General features: G+C 41.5%; 1 protein-coding gene across 3 annotated transcripts; it reads left to right on the forward strand.

Moving 5' to 3' along the window:
- Positions 1 to 863: 863 nt before the first annotated feature.
- RNF138 (ring finger protein 138) lies at positions 864 to 12,435 on the forward strand. Of its 3 annotated transcripts, XM_059483984.1 has the most exons (8): positions 1,216 to 1,254; positions 1,432 to 1,578; positions 2,119 to 2,284; positions 3,781 to 3,896; positions 6,664 to 6,732; positions 7,221 to 7,326; positions 8,119 to 8,226; positions 9,602 to 12,435. In XM_059483984.1, the coding sequence occupies exons 2-8, from the start codon at positions 1,541 to 1,543 to the stop codon at positions 9,668 to 9,670; spliced, it is 672 nt and encodes a 223-aa protein (XP_059339967.1). In that variant the 5' UTR covers positions 1,216 to 1,254; positions 1,432 to 1,540; the 3' UTR covers positions 9,671 to 12,435. The 3 variants fall into 3 exon arrangements, with proteins under 3 accessions (XP_059339961.1, XP_059339953.1, XP_059339967.1); XM_059483978.1 differs by lacking the exon at positions 1,432 to 1,578 and having other exon boundaries at positions 864 to 1,254; positions 6,667 to 6,732; XM_059483970.1 differs by lacking the exon at positions 1,432 to 1,578 and having other exon boundaries at positions 868 to 1,254.
- The last annotated feature ends 4,171 nt before the right edge of the window (positions 12,436 to 16,606 follow it).

Here is a 16,606-nt window from a genome sequence, read left to right on the forward strand (position 1 = left end):
TTTTTTTTTTTTTTTTTTTTTTTTGTTCAGGATCATTCAGAAGGCCTGCCCCGACTCTCAGTAATGTCCCTAAAACTACCCCTTAAAATCACCGCTAGTGCCAGTCACAGAATTCCAGCATCAGTTGGGTTGGAGAAGACCTCTGAGATCATCAAATCCAACCTACGACCGAACGCCCCCAAATCAGCTATAGCACAGAACTAAGTGCCACATCTTTCCTTAAACATCTCCAGGAAAGCTGATGCCATCACCTCCCTGGGAAGTCCATTCCAATGTTTAATCACCCTGAAGAAATTCCTCCTGATGTCCAACCTAAACCTCCTCTGGCACAGCTTGAGGCTAATTCCTCTTAATCGGGAGAAGAGGTCGATCCCCACCTGGCTACAACCTCCTTTCAGACGGAGAGCAATAAGGAGCCTCCTTTTTTTCAGGATCAGCAACCCCAGCTCCATCAGCCGCTCCTCACTGGTGCTCCAGACCCCTCACCAGCTCTGCTGCCCCTCTCTGGATTCGCTCCAGCACCCCAGTGTCCTTCCTAGATTAAGGCCCCAGAACTGAACACAGATTCGAGGTGCGGCCTGACGGGTGCCGAGGACAGGGGACTGGACGATTCCACCCACAAACACTCCGGAGCCCGGCGCTGCCGCCGCGCAGGCTGCCGAGCGCCGCTGTTGCGCGGAAGAGCGGCGGGGCGGGCGCAGCGCGGGGGGCGGAGCGGAGCGGGGAAGCCTCACGGACAGGGCGGAGCAGGGCCCGCGTCGTAGCGGCCCCGCCGGGCCGGGAGGCGATCGCCATGGAAACGCCGGCCCCGCCCCTGCCCCCCCGGGTGCCGCCGGGAGCGCGGCCGGAGCTGCCGGGTCCCTCCTCCCCGGGCAGCGCCAGGTAGAGCGCGGGGCGGGGGCCGCCGGGGCCGGGCGGGCGGAGCCGCGAGGGGCGGCGGGCGGAGCGCAGGCCGGGCTCGTTCCGCTGCCCCGCCGCAGCTCGGCCCGGATCTCACCCGGCGCCGGTGCCCCCAGCCATCCGCTCTCGGACCCCCGGCAGCGCCTCCCGGGAGCGAAGCGGGGCCGGGCTCTCCTCGGCCCGCCAGGGCGGGGCTTGTTCGTCGTCCCCGATCCTGGCGGAGAGGCCCGTACGTGTTGCCATGGCCGAGGGGGCCGCGGCGGCCCCGGCGTGCTTCAACGAGGATGATTTTTACTGCCCGGTGTGCCAGGAGGTGTTCAAAACGCCCGTGAGGACCGCCAACTGCCAGCACGTGTGGGTATCCCGACCCCCCGCCCCTTCCCCAGCCTTTTCCTCGATTCCTCCGGCTCTCCGCCTTGTGCTCCTCGGCTCCCCCCGCTCCCGGCGCACGGACCCTCGGCCTGGAGACGCTGGCGGTGGGGATGCGAGCCCGGTGCTGCTGCAGCCTCCCCTCGCCTCTTTCTTTTGTAGCCTAAGAGGACCGGTGGTTTAGGAGGAGCCCCCCCACCTCCCCGGGTGTCTGCTCGGCGCTGGGGGAGTTTGGCTGTGCTGTCTGAGCCGACTCGCGGTTTTTAACTTCATGGTTTTCCCCGTTCCTTTTCGAACAAGGACGGTAGTGTGAGTTGTTCTCTCTTTTCAGTTCATCTATTCAGCATTTTTTTTCCAGAGGGACGTTTGATTACAACGTGCTACTTTGTAGAAAAGCAAAATAGCTTTGGCAGCTGGTGCGTAAGGAAGGAGGGCTGCAAAAGCTGGTGACCTGAGGTCTCTGGAAACGCGTGCTGAATGAAGCTTTGCAGTGGTTTTTGGCTCCGCTTAAGGACAATAAACAGGAGTTACGCTGATAAGATTGTCCAAAATCACGTGCTTGCTGCACCATTTAATATCTCATTAGTGATCAATCTGGTATGCAGCTCGGTAATGCCAGTCAATAAATAAGAAGAGTTTTATCTAGAGTGCATTGCCAAGCTCCCCTGATTTCCATATGCTTCATCGTAAGCACCATTGTTTCTTTTAAATGTCAAACTTGTATTTGGTAAACTATTTCTCTGATACTTCTCTTTTTTTTTCCTGACAATCGTCCAGCTCTCTTCAAGGACAAAGTATCCAACTCTGTATATTTTGCTAACCTGTGTTTGTGGTAACTTTTCAATTTAGGTTTTGCAGGAAGTGCTTCTTGACAGCTATAAGAGAAAGTGGAACACATTGTCCTCTCTGCCGGGGGAGCGTGACTAAAAAAGAAAGAACGTATCCCAAAAGGGCTCTAGATGTTGAAAACAGTATGAAGAAAGCTTCTGGGGGCTGTAGATGCTGTGAGAAGCAGGTAGAGTAAAACTTTAAAAAAAGTTGAATAAATTGTTTGTGGTTTTGTCCAGACACGCCTTTACTATGTGTCGTTCTCATCTTGGAGCTGAAGAGCCTATAGCAATCTGAGCTTAGTTTTGTATGGCTTGTGCATTTACCGGGCATGCAGTGCCTGCTAGCTGTAGCTAACAGGTGTAAACTGAAAGAGCATCTTGAATTGTCAATAAAGGCATTTTAAGTGGAGTGCCAGTTTTTCCCTGAAAAGATGGAAAAAGTGGATATAGCTATAAAACTGGCAAAAGGAAAGTTAAGGAGCTGAACATGAAAAATGCAGATATATGGAAAACCTCAGAAAATCTCAGTATGGAAATGTAATTGAGATTGAGCTGCTATAAAATTTAATTTAAAACTGAAATATGTGAGTTGATTAGTTGCAGTGCCCACATGATCAATCATATGTAATTTCCTCCTTCCCCATCAGTCCTTTTACATTCCTTTCGTTTCCTTTCTAAAGGGATCATTATTTTTGGAACGCTGGGTGAAATCTTGACCCTCACTGAAACCAAGAGTTATGTCTCTTTTGATATAAACACATGTGGGATTGCTGCCATGCTTTTTGTTTCTAACAAAATGCATCAAATCCAGGTAGTCTTTATGTTGGTTTCATTTCACTTGGGACTTCTGCCAATGTGAAGATCAGGACTAATGGAACCCTCAGCTGCTTGCATTGTTCCATATGATTCATTGGGATGAAAAGTGGGGAGAAAGAAACTGATAGCAAGTTGGTAAACTGGACAGAAGAACCAAACAGAATAACTGTAATGGAATTTAGGCACAGGCACGTGAGATATGATCTTGTCCAGCCTCTAGACCTGTGAGCACCTTCTGACAGTGCTGTTGGACCTGAAATTCAGGGGCATGTCCAACATAGCTGTCTTCTGGCAAATATAAGCAACTCATTCTCTTAATTTGAATTAAAGGTCGATAGCCAGCCTTAAGTTGGTGATCATTCACCTGTTTGTTTCCCTCCCCTGCCAATGAGTAAATGAACACGCCTAATGCAAAAAGGAAATGTTCCTTGCATGAGGTAACAGGAGGCCAGAGAAGACTGAAGGAGCGGTGGTACTTATCCCATCCTCACCGCCACTCTCTGTTCTAGCTCATCACCTATTGATCCTTGGTCTGGGTGGTGTAGTTCCAGTGACTTTGTTTCAGTTAAATGGTGTTTTCTTGCATCTTTTGTCCCTGAGAGAGCTCTCAGATGTCCAGCAGTTTGAGTGGCAGTGTTCTCAGTCTCACAGAGTGACACTAGCTCTGAGGAGAGAGGAATTGGAGATGTCCTGTTGGTGAAGAAAGTGTTCATGCTCAGAAGGGAGACACAAGTTCTGGTTGCTGCTGCACAGGAGGTCTAAATAATTCCTGCATGGATTGCTTTCTGTTGGCAGAATTCTCTCTTCCTTCTATCTATTCCTGGATTGTTTATATGATTTCAGTAATTTGGCATTTTATTTTCAGGTTAGATTTTCATGGATGAGACAGCATTATAAAACATGTAAGAAGTATCAGGATGAATATGGTGTTTCTTCAATTATGCCAAACTTACAGATTTCCCAAGATGCAACAGGGAACAGGTAATCAGGGTGTTCTGTGTGTAACAGTGCATCTTCTTTCCCCACCCCCTCCCCCCATGGAAAGTATTTTTTTCCAGGGCATTTCTTCTTTTTTGCATTAATTATTATCCATATCTTGTGCTTCAGAATAGGAGTTTTTCCAGGTCTTTTTCTCTACTCTTAGCAGACAGAAGAAAACTTTTCTGCATGATGGCTTTGAAATGTCTTCTAGAGACTCTCCTGAAAAGTATTTAATATTTGTAGTTTGCTTTCCTTGCCTTGACAGCATTTGAGCAGTTTACTTTGTAACATATTTAATAATATTTACCTCTGGAGAACTTCCTGTCTATTCTCCCTCCCCTTTCCTAAGTTTGTTTAAGTGGGTATCCTGTTTCAAAACATTACTGTGCAAGCTTTTGCCTTCTGATTGACTTTATTTTGAACAGATTGCTTAGGAAATATATAAGGAATTCCACTATGTTACACACCATAAAATCAAATGACACTTGCCATTTGTTTTCAGGCAGTAAAGCTAACCTTTTTTTCATATATTCTCACTGATGTAGGAGCTGGGAATTTTGGGTTATTTTTGAAAAGCTTTTTATATGTCCATTCCACACATTCCACAGAGCTTTATTATATATATCTTTTTTTTTTTTTTGCCATTGATTTTCTATTTTTAGTAGTCTGAAGTTCTCTGTGCTTGGTTTTCAACCCATCAGTTTATTGAAAGTGGAAGCTGTTACTGGAATTAGCTGCAGCAATGTTTCACTGAAGTGTCTGCATATTCTGATATCACTGTTTATGCAGTTTGCTACAGTAGAATACCTGTGATTGTAATATCACAGAAGTATAAAAAATTTACCATTACTGTATTTGTGACTGTAAATATTCGTGTTCTTAGCATGTCTGTACAGTTGCTTCTGGCTTAGCTACAGGTGCATATACAGTCAAATTTACTTTCTAAAATGTTCTTCTGCTTTACCCTTCCTTTAGGAAAAAGGTTTATTTTGTGCTCAGGATAGGAAAACGTATCTTGCTGTAGTTGAAAGTTGCAAATTGTTTGTGTGAATACATGGCAGTTAAAGGCCTTTTACACCTTCCTAAGTCAAAAAACTTAGAAATTGCTATCTGTCTTACATTCATATACTTCATAATGATTTCATAATACTTGGCTGTCACCTTCATTGCCCATCTTGTTGACTAAATGTTTGTTGTATTATATATAATTTTCCTGTGAAGTTGTGTAGTATACAACCAAGCATCACCATGGTAGTTACATTATCCAGAGAGGTCCCAGTTGATTGGAAATTAGCAAATGTAATGCCCATCTACAAGAAGGATCAGAAGGGTAATCCAGGGAACTACAGACCTGTCAGACTGACCTTGGTGTATCAGGGAACATCATGGAGCAGATCATCCTGAGTGCCATCATGTGGCATGTGCAGGACTACCCAGGGATCAGGCCTGGCCAACATGGGTTTACAAAAGTCAGGTGCTGGTTGATGAACCTTGTCTCCTTCTATGACAAAGTGACCCCTGCATAGTAGATGAGGGAGTGACTGTGGATGCACATTTGACACCATCCCACTGTATTCTTCTGGGGAAGCTGGCAGCCTATGGCTTGGACAGGTGTACTCTGGGTGAAAAAAACTGTGTTCATGGCCAGGCCCAGAGGGAGGTGGTGATTGAGGTTACATCCAGTTGGCCCCTGGTCACCAGTGGTTCAGTTTGGGGTCACTCCTGTTTAATACCTTTTTTGATGATTTGGATGAGGGGATTGAGTGCTCCCTCAGTGAGTTTGCAGATGACAGCAAGTTGGGTGGGAGTTGATCTGCTGGAGGGCAGGGAGGCTCAGCATGGGGATCTGGACAGGCTGGATCAATGGGCTGAGGCCAATGGTGTGAGGTTCAACAAGGCCAAATGCCAGGTCCTGTGCCTGGGTCACAACAACCCCAGGCAGTGCCACAGGCTGGGGGAAGTGGCACCCTGGCCTGTATCAGAAATCATGTGGCCAGCAGGATCAGGGCAGTGATTGTCGCCCTGTACTCAGCACCAGTCAGGCCACACCTCGAATCCTGTGTTCAGTTCTGGGCCCCTGAATCCAGGAAGAACATGGAGGTGATGGAGTGAGTTCAGAGAAGGGCAGTGGAGCTGGGGAAGGGTCTGGAGCACAAGTCCTATGGTTAGTGGCTGAGGGAGCTGGGGTTATTTATCCTGGAGAAAAGGAGGCTCAGGGAAGACCCCATTGCTGCAGCTACCTGAAAGGTGGTTGTAGTGAGGTGAGGGTCAGCTTCTTCTGTCATGTCTTGAAATGAAAGAATGAGGTGAAATGGCCTCACCATTTAAGTTGCACATGGGGAGGTTCAGATTAGAGAGTAGAAATTTTTTCTTTTTTTACTGAAAGCATGGTCAGACATTGGGCTGAATTGCCCAGGGTGGTGATTGAGTCACTGTCTCTGGAGATGTTCAAGAGATGTCTGGATGTGGCACTTGGGGATATGATTTAGGGGTGATTATGGTGGTGCTGGATTGATAGTTGAACAGATGATCTTAAAGGTTTCTTTCAGCCTTGGTGATTCTGTGTTCAGTTCCGGGCATACCTTGATCCAAAGGAAAAGTTGTGAGGGTTAAGATATGTATCAGGATATGTATCATTGTGTGTTGCCTTGAAATTAATGGGACTTAATGTGTATTCCCCCCCACCATCTCTGTTACTGTTAAACTTTTAAAGTGTTGATAGTTGAGTAAAATAATCTCAAGTTTATTATTTTTCTTTCATTTAAAGTAGCAGGAGTGATGCTATACCTGATACTGGCGAGGTGGCTAATAATCAAATACTTCAAGGAGAAACAAGGTAGGTTGCTTACTTGTCTGTAGTTGTTATTAAAATAGATTCTGATAGTTGCAGTGAAAACTTCTGCTAATGCAAAATCCAAAACACAAAAAACCCACACAAAAACACCAGGAGCTGTATTTATAGAATCCTGTAGTTTCTTGTACACTTGTATCTGTTAGAATTTGGGTATTTTAGTAGTTTCCTGAAGGATTTGAAAGGTGTTACAAGAAAGCAAAACTCAGGTGTAGCTGCAGTGGGAACAAAAGAAGCCCAAGTCTCAGAAGAGTGCATTTAGGCATGCTAATTTGCAATTAGTAAATTCAAAATTGCAATGTGGTAGTAGCACTGGGACACCTTTAGATCTGCTAATATGTCAGTGGGGGTGTGGGGGTTTTTTTGTTGTTATCAAAGCAAGGGAAAACAATCATAGCTTCATTCGTATGCTTCCTTAACACTACTTCTGAAACTCTCTTTTCTGTTTAATGCTTTTGTATTTCTGTTTACAGTGGACACCCAACCTTCAAATGCCCCCTGTGTCAGGAGGCCAATTTTACCAGACAGCGCTTGCTGGATCACTGTAATAATAGACATCTTTATCAGATCGTTCCTGTGGTAAGTAGAGCTGCTCACGTGTGTTTCTTAAGCTACTTTCATTGTAATTATGTGGACAATTTTAACTGTGCAGTCGCTATTCTATATCTGTAACAATCACCGTGGTTTGAGAAGGACAGACAATACACTTCACGCAGTGCATTTAAATTGAGGAGTGACTTTGATGTGAAAACGTTTCATGTCCAGCCTGCTGGTTCTAAGACATTTCTGAGTTAGTTGTCTTATTTATCTTGGTGTGAAACAGGCTCAGTTTTTGAGCCCGATGCTTAACTCTTCTTTATTTAGTAGTTCAGGTCTGTTTCTATAGAATCCCAGTTGTAACGTAACTACTGTTTCATGTGAAACCTACAGTTACTTTAAAAGTAATCCAAGGTAACCAAAGGGTCTGCAAGAGAAAAATCTCTTTGGTTTTCTATTATTTTCACCTGTATAGGGCTTGTTATTTTTTCTTTTGGCTTACTTGATCATCTCAATTGTATGAAAAATCTCCCAAACAATGAGTAGGATGCAGTAGTTAATTTCTTTTCTAAATTAACTCAGACAGATATGATAATCTTTCACTCCAAAGAGAAACACTCTAGAAATCTACCAAGTTGAAATGTAGTTTATGAATGTTACACAATTGAGGAAAAACACACTTAGCAGCTTGATTTGATGTTAATGTCTTACTGTATTTTGATAGTGGATGAGTAATAGACTAGTTATTCCAGTAGAACATGTCTTTAATGCATTCGGTATTGCCAATAACATTTTTTTTTCATTCTGTATCTTCTCTTCCCCCTCCAAATTCAGATCTGTCCTATTTGTGTATCTCTTCCTTGGGCAGATACTAACCAGGTTACTAGAAATCTTGTTAGCCATCTAAATCTAAGACACCGGTTTGACTACGGAGAATTTGTGGTAAGCTTTTTCTTCTTTGATGTGTGGAGGAATAAATGGTAACTTTTTTCCTAAAAATCAAAATGCCAAATAAAAAATTTGTACCTAACGTGTTCTGGACATGCTGTGTTCCTGTTCTTTATGGAACTCATAAACAGACAGGTCTGCTTCTTATCAATATGAAGTGCTACTGGGAATAGGTGTTGTCAGTAGTCAAACTGCTCCAAGATGATGAGTTAAGTATTTGGCTTAGTGTTCTCAATCTGATCTATTTATTTCTTTTATTCAGTTTATTAGAACAGTTTATTACTGCTATTTCTGGGGGAAATAAAATAGATGCTACTCTTTTTATGGACATTATTGACCTTTTAATGCAGAAATTGTGAAGTTATATTCTCAGGACTTGATGTGCAGCTTGACTAGCTGGTATTGCTGCTACAGCTTCTCTTCCTGTATGTTGTGAGAGAGACCGAAAAAGAGATGTGTCACTTAATCAATGTTTAGGTTGTCTCTTTTCAGGCTCTCTTTGAGTAAATGACCTTAAGTAGATGGAGAACTACATAAACAGATGTAGTCAGTAGCTGATTCGTAAATCAAGCCAACCATTTGGGTTCTGCATGTGGGATCAGAGAGCTGGAGAGTTTGTGGCTTTTTCTACAGAGTTTGACAGGCTTTGGGGTGTGCAGCTGGTATAGTATTTGAGTCACAGGCAGCCTCACTGGGTCAGGTTGGCAAAGATTGTGTATCTTGTCCTCTGAGCTGAGTGAGCTGTGATAAAGGCCTGAGGAGCTCGGGTTTGATAGTGGGGATTGGGCTCTTCACTGTGAGTACATGTATGATGACCTAAAACTGGTCATAGGAATTCTGATTTGGGGAGACTGCCAGAATTGCACTTACAAGGTTCATCACTCTGGCATATTAAGAACCTGGAGGATATTCCTGCAAAAAGTAGCAGACTCTTTGTGTTCTGTGTTTGCTTTCCCATTTTAGGCACTGTGTTCTCAACAATCTATGATTAGTGTTGTCTGGGGATCCCATTTTGGTTTTATTAATGGAGGATGTTGTGGCTGGTTAGAAGCCCTGTTAAAAGAATTGTGTGACACAGTCAGCTTTCCTGAGCTGGCTGTTCTGTGATGCAGTTGAGCCTGGGAGAGAAGATGGACCCTTCTGCTTAATGAGCTTGTCCCACTCTACTGATTCTTCTCCTGTCTCATATGTCTCTTGGTACTTGGTTCAATAAAAAGATTCTGTGCAATATAAACAATGATCTAGTAGCATAGAGTCTTTGTCTGGGTCCCATTTCCTATGTAATAACATAGCAGATGAATGATTAAACTAATGGCTATGCTATATCTTGAGTATTTGTCCATTTTGATGATGTTTTCATTTTGTTTAGAATCTTCAGCTTGATGAAGAAGCCCAATACCAAAATGCAGTTCAAGAATCCTGTCATGTGAACTTTTAAAGTAGAATCCCCTTCATCTTCGTACTGATTATCTGAAAGAAAAATTACTTTATTCTGTTGGTGATCCGAAGGGTATTTTAATAAAAATGTTTTTCAGTACCCACTTTTTGGGCTAAGCTTCTTTTCACACTCATAAGGACTTCTGATAAATGATTTTGCTGAAACTCAGGCTTGACATCTTGACTGAGTTCTGCCCCTATGGAAGTAGGGACATTTTTGGAACTTCTCACTCTTGTCTTGATTTTCTCTAACTTTTACTACTCTGTTAATTACATGTTCATATGATTAATGTAGGATGTTTTAATTCAGCAAAACCTACTTTGAAAGTATCTTTAGAAAGACATGCAGTGATACTCTGTTGCACTGTTGGGTTTCTTCAAGTTCAGCTGTCTTCTAAGGTATCTTATGAGATGATAATTTATTTTTTTTCTCTTCCTGCCAAGGACAGGCATTTGTCCTGCCAAGGACTAATTTTATTTTGATATTGTGATTGTTTTTTACTATTGCTAAGTGACTGAAAATAACAACAGCTTAAAATATTAAAAAATTGCTTTTCTACTGATCAACAATGCAGAGCAGGGCTTTTTTTTCACTTTTCATTGAGAAAGAATGATGCCATTGCCTAGGAATAACTAAATCTATTTTTTCCTCTTTGGGAATAACTAAAATAGGATGCTTGCTTACTAATGTGATGAGGCATATTATCTGTACTCCTAAGGAAGATTACATATTTTCTGAGCAATTCAAGATGACATGCAAAAGGTATACTATTTTGGCCTATACCTGTGACCAGGTCTTGCTGGAGTTTTTTAAGAACTTCTAGTTTTGTATTTGGAATTGAAGTTTTGGTCTGTCCTGTCTTTCATGAAGGCTGTGTAGCTAAATAACTAAACTGCCTTCACACCTACAAAAACCTTTTATTTCTGTAAAGCTGTTTAAAACTTGTACATCTCCTGCACCTAAAGGCCTCAAAAAACTGTTGAGAAGAAAAAAACTTACTCTAAAATAGTGACCAACATACTTTAAGAGTTCCTGTTCTAGATTTCCACCTTCCCAGCAAGAACATTGTTAAAATTGGAAAAAATGCAAATAATGCAATTTTGAATTTAGATGGAAAATCCATTTGTAAAAACTTTAGGATCCTTTATGTTAGATTGAGAGGGAGAAGGGGAAAGAAGGCTGCACAGTATATGTTTTGGTGTTTTAAATAGTGTTCTGAACATACACCTGTTTGGACTAACTGCATTCTGTGTTTCCATCACCCATTGTCAAGCTATTGTTATTAATGAGCATTGCATATGTTGTGGTGGAAAATATCCCCAGTAATTTTTTTAGTCTAGATGGTGCTTTATGTGTCGTAATATCAGTTGTGCAGCCAAAGTACAGTCTGCTTCTTGTGCCCTGCCTCCCTGTTCCTCTCCAAACAAAGGTTTTGATTATTCTTTAAATGCTGAGATATTTCATATTCCAAAACTGGTAAGGTTGAAATGCCTCATTTTACAATGTAATGTGTTTCAGAACTGAAAGTTCTAATTTACTGAGTGTTGGAACTAACCCACAATACATTTTAACTTGCCTTTTCTATCCTAATTTTGAGTGTAAAACGTTACTAAAGGCATTGCTGGCTAAAATTCAGAGAAAGTTGTTTATTTCAGAAATAGCTGTCTATTTCAAAAACCTTGTTTGAAGCTTCTATACTTTTTTTATAACTACATTTTTTGCATTTTGTTACTGTCTCACTACAGTATTTTGACAGCAGACCACACTTGGAACTTGTATTCCAATTTCCAGTTTGCCCCCATACACTGTGTATTCTCACTTGTCTGTCATCTCTAGTGCTTGTGTGACCACATTGATTTGGAGTGGTTCACTGAGCCAACAGAAAAAAATGTAGATTTTTACATTTTCTCAGCAAAGCCAACTATTAAACAGTGCCCTTATACAGAAAAGAACGTCAAGGTACCTGATGATGAAGTTTTACCTTTTTAAAATAAAACCACATACTATGGTGATTTATTACTGCATACATTTCCTAAGGAGTTTAACAGTTAGATGTAAGTCTAGTTAACTTTTTTAGATTCAACAAAATGTTTATATGATCTGGCAATAAATGCCTACAGCCAATACAGATTCTGAATGCCTCATGGATGCTGGAACTAGTTATTTCTGTTACTTGAATATATCTTGGGAATTACGAGTGAGATGACATCTGTTTTAAAACTCTGGGAAACAATGTTTTCTATAGCAATAAATAGTTGTCACTTGATGCATAGTTCTGAGCATTTTAGTCATGTTTAAATGTTGAGAGACTTGCGTAGACATTTTAAAGCAACAAGTGTGTATTAATGCAATACAAAAAAAACCTTTCAAAATGTTTATCCTCTTTATTTAAAATCTGTATTGGCAGGTGCTGCCTTGCTTAAGATTTTGTACTTTTAATATTAAGATATTGCATCCAATACATTCACTAGGTAAACGTTTAATGAAAATTAAATTATTTGAATATGTTGCTGCTGGTCATGATCTTTCTCACTGAAACTCAGACATGCTCAAAAAGCTGTGTATTTGTGATGGGTGATGCCCAAAACATGAAATCTTTACTAGAAGATTGCTTCTTAACAATGTTTTCATGTTCATGTTGCATTATGTATGGTTTCAATATGTTATGTTTGAATTGTACCTTCTGGGTTTTTTCCTATTAAAATATTTTATTTTCTATTTGTCTTTTTGTTGCATAATAAAGATGATCAGTTCCCTTGGTGCTACTTCTTCCTTTTCAGAGGCTTTCTAAAACTTAAATATATGATCAGTGTATGTCTTCACACTTTGAGTTATTGGAACAGTGTGTATGCTGCTGAAATGATGAGATGTGACTGGTGATGCATCTGTGAGCTGAGACAAGATACCTTATATCATATCTTGGGTATTTCCAGCAAGCAGAAAAGATTGTAGGTTGGCCCAAATCTGGTTTGTGCATATTTTCTTGTTTCCATGTTTGTTTGTTGCTGTTCTATGTAATGTAAATAGAGAAATTACATTCTAAAAGGAGACAGAAACAGGTATGTAACACTTGGGGTCACGAACAAACCTTGTTATTTAAAGGTTTTCAGAGAAGATTTAATGCTTTTCTGAAGAAAGGATTACCAGTAAATTTGGGCAGGTTACAAGTTTTAACCAGCAAAGTGGCAGCTAGATGGTTTCTCCTGCCCTTTGTTGTGCTGAAAAAAACTGGTTATTTCTTGTGCTTTTGCATTCTTAGGACACACAGATACAGTAATAAAATTGACTTAATGTGTTCATTTAAATGACGGAAATGTAACAAAACTATGTAAATTTCCTTTTTATTAATTTATTCTTTCCCCATATAATCTAATTTTCTGATCTCTAAGTAAACCACTGTATCTCCTGAATCTCTTTATTAGCCCTTTGTTGGAGATTTCATTTGATTTGATTTTAATACAGCAATTCATATTTCACTACTTAGAGAGAATGCATGTGGTGTGTTTAATTTTCTTTGGCAGTGTCTTGGTTATAGGATACTTGAGCTCTGTAAAACTGCCCTTTGTTCTCCAGCCTTAAGCCAGGGCCTCTTTCCTGGGGAGAGAGGGGGATCTTTGTGCACCCAGTTCATCTTCTGACAGGTAGTTGGGACTAGAAGGCTTTCTGTGTTTGGGAAGCATTTCTGGGCCCCTCTTTTTTAGATTTGACTTTTGAGTCTAGTGAGATTTGAATGAGTGTCTGTGACTCTGCTATAAAAGAGTGAATGGTGTATTCTGTTATATCCTTTGTTTTATGCAGAAACAGACACCAACTCATGAATACTGTTAGGGGATGGGACAGTGTTTACTATATGTGGTAAAGTGCACATTTGTGAAATGACTACTTAACCTAGCATCCTTTAAGGCTGCTTTATTACAAGATAGAAGAGCCACAAGAATGTCTGATGAAGACATTTTCAGGTTTCTTTTAGAATTGGAGAAACAGGCAATTAAAGGGCACAAAAATGACATAGTCTGTTCTCCATACAGTGTACATTGTAAATCATGTTTCTTTTGTTTTCTGTTGTGGCTGTATTTGGAAAAAAATGAAAAAGGAGACAAAATTCAGGGTGTCTGCAATGAGGAGGCATTTCAATAATGTTAAAACTTGTACTTCCCAGGGAATTGCCAGACTTACTAGGGTCAAAGCATGGGGGGTTTTGTCTCATGAGTAGAGTAGGTCTGTACTGTTTCTTATATTTCTCAAACTCTAGGTCTGCTTTGGGAAGAACCAGTTTCACCTCTTCATTTTCCAACTCTAACCAGCCTTATTTTATCTGTAACATTTTTGTGGACATGATCAGGAAAGAGCTAAGAAAGTGAATTTTACATTTATTGCCTCACCATGACTCACACTGTTAGGAAATTGAGGGCAAGGAGGGAGGGAGGAGCCATCACTGCTGAATGCATTCTGTGGAGTAGCATTTAATTATATTTCAAATCTGTGCCTTAAAGTACTCTGTATATATTTTAGAGGCATTCCTCAGCACTGTGAAGCTGTAGGTTATTTCCCAGGGCTTAGAGACAGAATACTTTTTATGAAATTGCTTAATCTTACGAGGATGTGTAGTCACTGAGAAAAGTGCATCTCGCTATTAGTTTACATTCTTTTTCTACTGTTGTGTTCCTGTCACTCGTTTTTTCACTGAATGGCTTGGGTTAGAATGAACCTTAAAGATAATCTCATTCCAACCCCCTGCCATAAGCAGGGACACCTTCCATTGGACCAGGTTCCTCAAAGTCCCACCCAGCCTGGCCTTGAACACTTCCAGGGCTGGGGCATCCACAGCTTTTTTTGGGTAACCTGTTCCACTATTTTCCTCTCTGTGCATTTCCCTGCAGCAGTTCTCATAAATATACACTACCCATTTCCCTTCCACTCCCTTTTCTCTCTGTTAGTAGTCACCAATTGAATTGCTTGATAATAATATAATTGCTACAATTATATTACTTGGCTACTGTAAATTATTGTTTCATATTCTGTATGTTTTATAAGCTCCTCTGGCTGTGCCCTTATTATGGGGCCTGTGTGGGCCACAGGGGTAAATACAGTAACTAAGAAGCTTAGCACCAATAATTTATGGAGTTCTTCAGGCATGTTTACTTCTATGGCTGGAGGAGTTTATGTTTCTCAGAATGTGTTTGCACTTGGAAAGAATGGGAAAGTCTTAGCAGATAGATTTTGTTGTGTTTGAACACATTTTAAAGTGTTTCCTTTGTTGATTCCTGCAGGAGGAGGATCTGGTTTAGGATTGGAGAGATTTAGAATCAGGTTGAAAATCAAAAAACCTTTCACAAGCTCAGTTCTTTGATGGTAATAGTACCCTTTTTTGCCCAGAAAACCTTGTGTTAGGCTCTCTGGTTTTGCAGGTATGGACTGAAGCATGTGGGATGTCTTTTTTCCAGGGTAACTGCTGTGGCCCTACTGCCATAGAAGGTGAGATTCATGTGCCATCTTACTTGTGACTCTGATCAAACTTGAGTAGTTTCTTTTCTTTTTTTTTTTTTTTTTTTTTTTTTCTTTTTGTCTTTCATAATTCAAACCACCAGAGGGCACTGAGTATTTTTGGGTACTGTCTAAATAAGTATTTAAGGGTGCTAATTCAATAAGTAGTTGTACTACAAAACACTATTAGATACGGAATTTCTCTCCTGATGTTTCATAAAATGCAATTAATCTTTTATGGATTTGGGTGGGGGGGGGGGAGTTAAGAGGCTGGCTGGGGTCATTCCATTCTACAGAAAGACTACTTGCAACTTACTTTAAAATCTTACAGTTATAGGTTTACGTATGTTGTTTTATCATCTGTGGCAAGTTAGCAGCGTTGCCCCCTGGCCTTCACTCTGGGAAGAATGGAGCGCTCCCCTGCTGACCAGGAACACTGAATGTGACACGTTCCTGCCAGCGCCGTGTACTCGCAGGACCTCTCCTTGCCCGAGGGCGTTCGGCAGGCTCCTCCCGAGCTCGGGCGCTGTAGTGCAGGCAGGAGGCACACGGGGGCAGCTGGGGACTGATGCATTCCGTGACGGTGACAGTGACGAGGGGCGAGTGCTCGTTCCCGACTTCTGGCTTTGTGAGACTGCACACTTATCATCGCCCTTACTGATTCATTCCATCGCCGCGGTGCTGTGAGGTCTGCCAGGCGCCCCGTCCAGGTGCGCTGCCTTATCCCTTCTTAGCGCTCCCAATAGTCTGGGGCTGGGACAGCCCTCTGGAACGAAGGGAGGAATTGTAGCAGCTAAGGCTTCTGTTGCCTCATGTGAGAAAGAATGAAGTCTCCCTGGAGTGTGCTCTGCAGTGGCATGATAGTGGCCGGCCACAGTCCCTTGAGTGGCTGCTGAGCAGGGACAGTTTGTTTCACACAGTGATCTGATTCATATTTAGCATGAAATGTGTTTGTGTAAAACCATGTCAGACGTGATTCAGCACCCTGGGAGAGGGAGGCAGGTGTAATCCTGTAGTTATTGAGTAGTTTAGTTTAGTAGATTTAGTTTATGAAATACTGTTTTCTTGCACATACAAAAAATGATGGTTTAAGTAGGTCTGAAGTGGCAGTGGGCAGGAAGGTGTGCAATGTCATATCCAAGTTTCTGCCATTTGCTTTTAAACATTGTTTTTTAATTTACCCGTAGCTAAGCAGTGCGAGGAAGCTGAAGGTCTGCTTCATTTTCTTGATAAACTCTTAATGAAAGCAAACCTGCCTTGTTTGTTCCTCTGCAAGCAGTTGGAACACTTGTATTTGATATCTGGTGTAATTTTCACTTTTTTTCATTACATCCCACATGACACTTGATAGGTTTGTAAACACTGGAGCTTCCTAACTTTAAATATTTAGGTGTTGAACTTGTAGCATTCTGGATTTCTTTGAGGGTCTGTTATCTTACAGGTTTATCTGAC

This window comes from Ammospiza nelsoni, chromosome 1 (genome assembly GCF_027579445.1).
Source record: "Ammospiza nelsoni isolate bAmmNel1 chromosome 1, bAmmNel1.pri, whole genome shotgun sequence".
NCBI classification, from domain to species: domain Eukaryota; kingdom Metazoa; phylum Chordata; class Aves; order Passeriformes; family Passerellidae; genus Ammospiza; species Ammospiza nelsoni.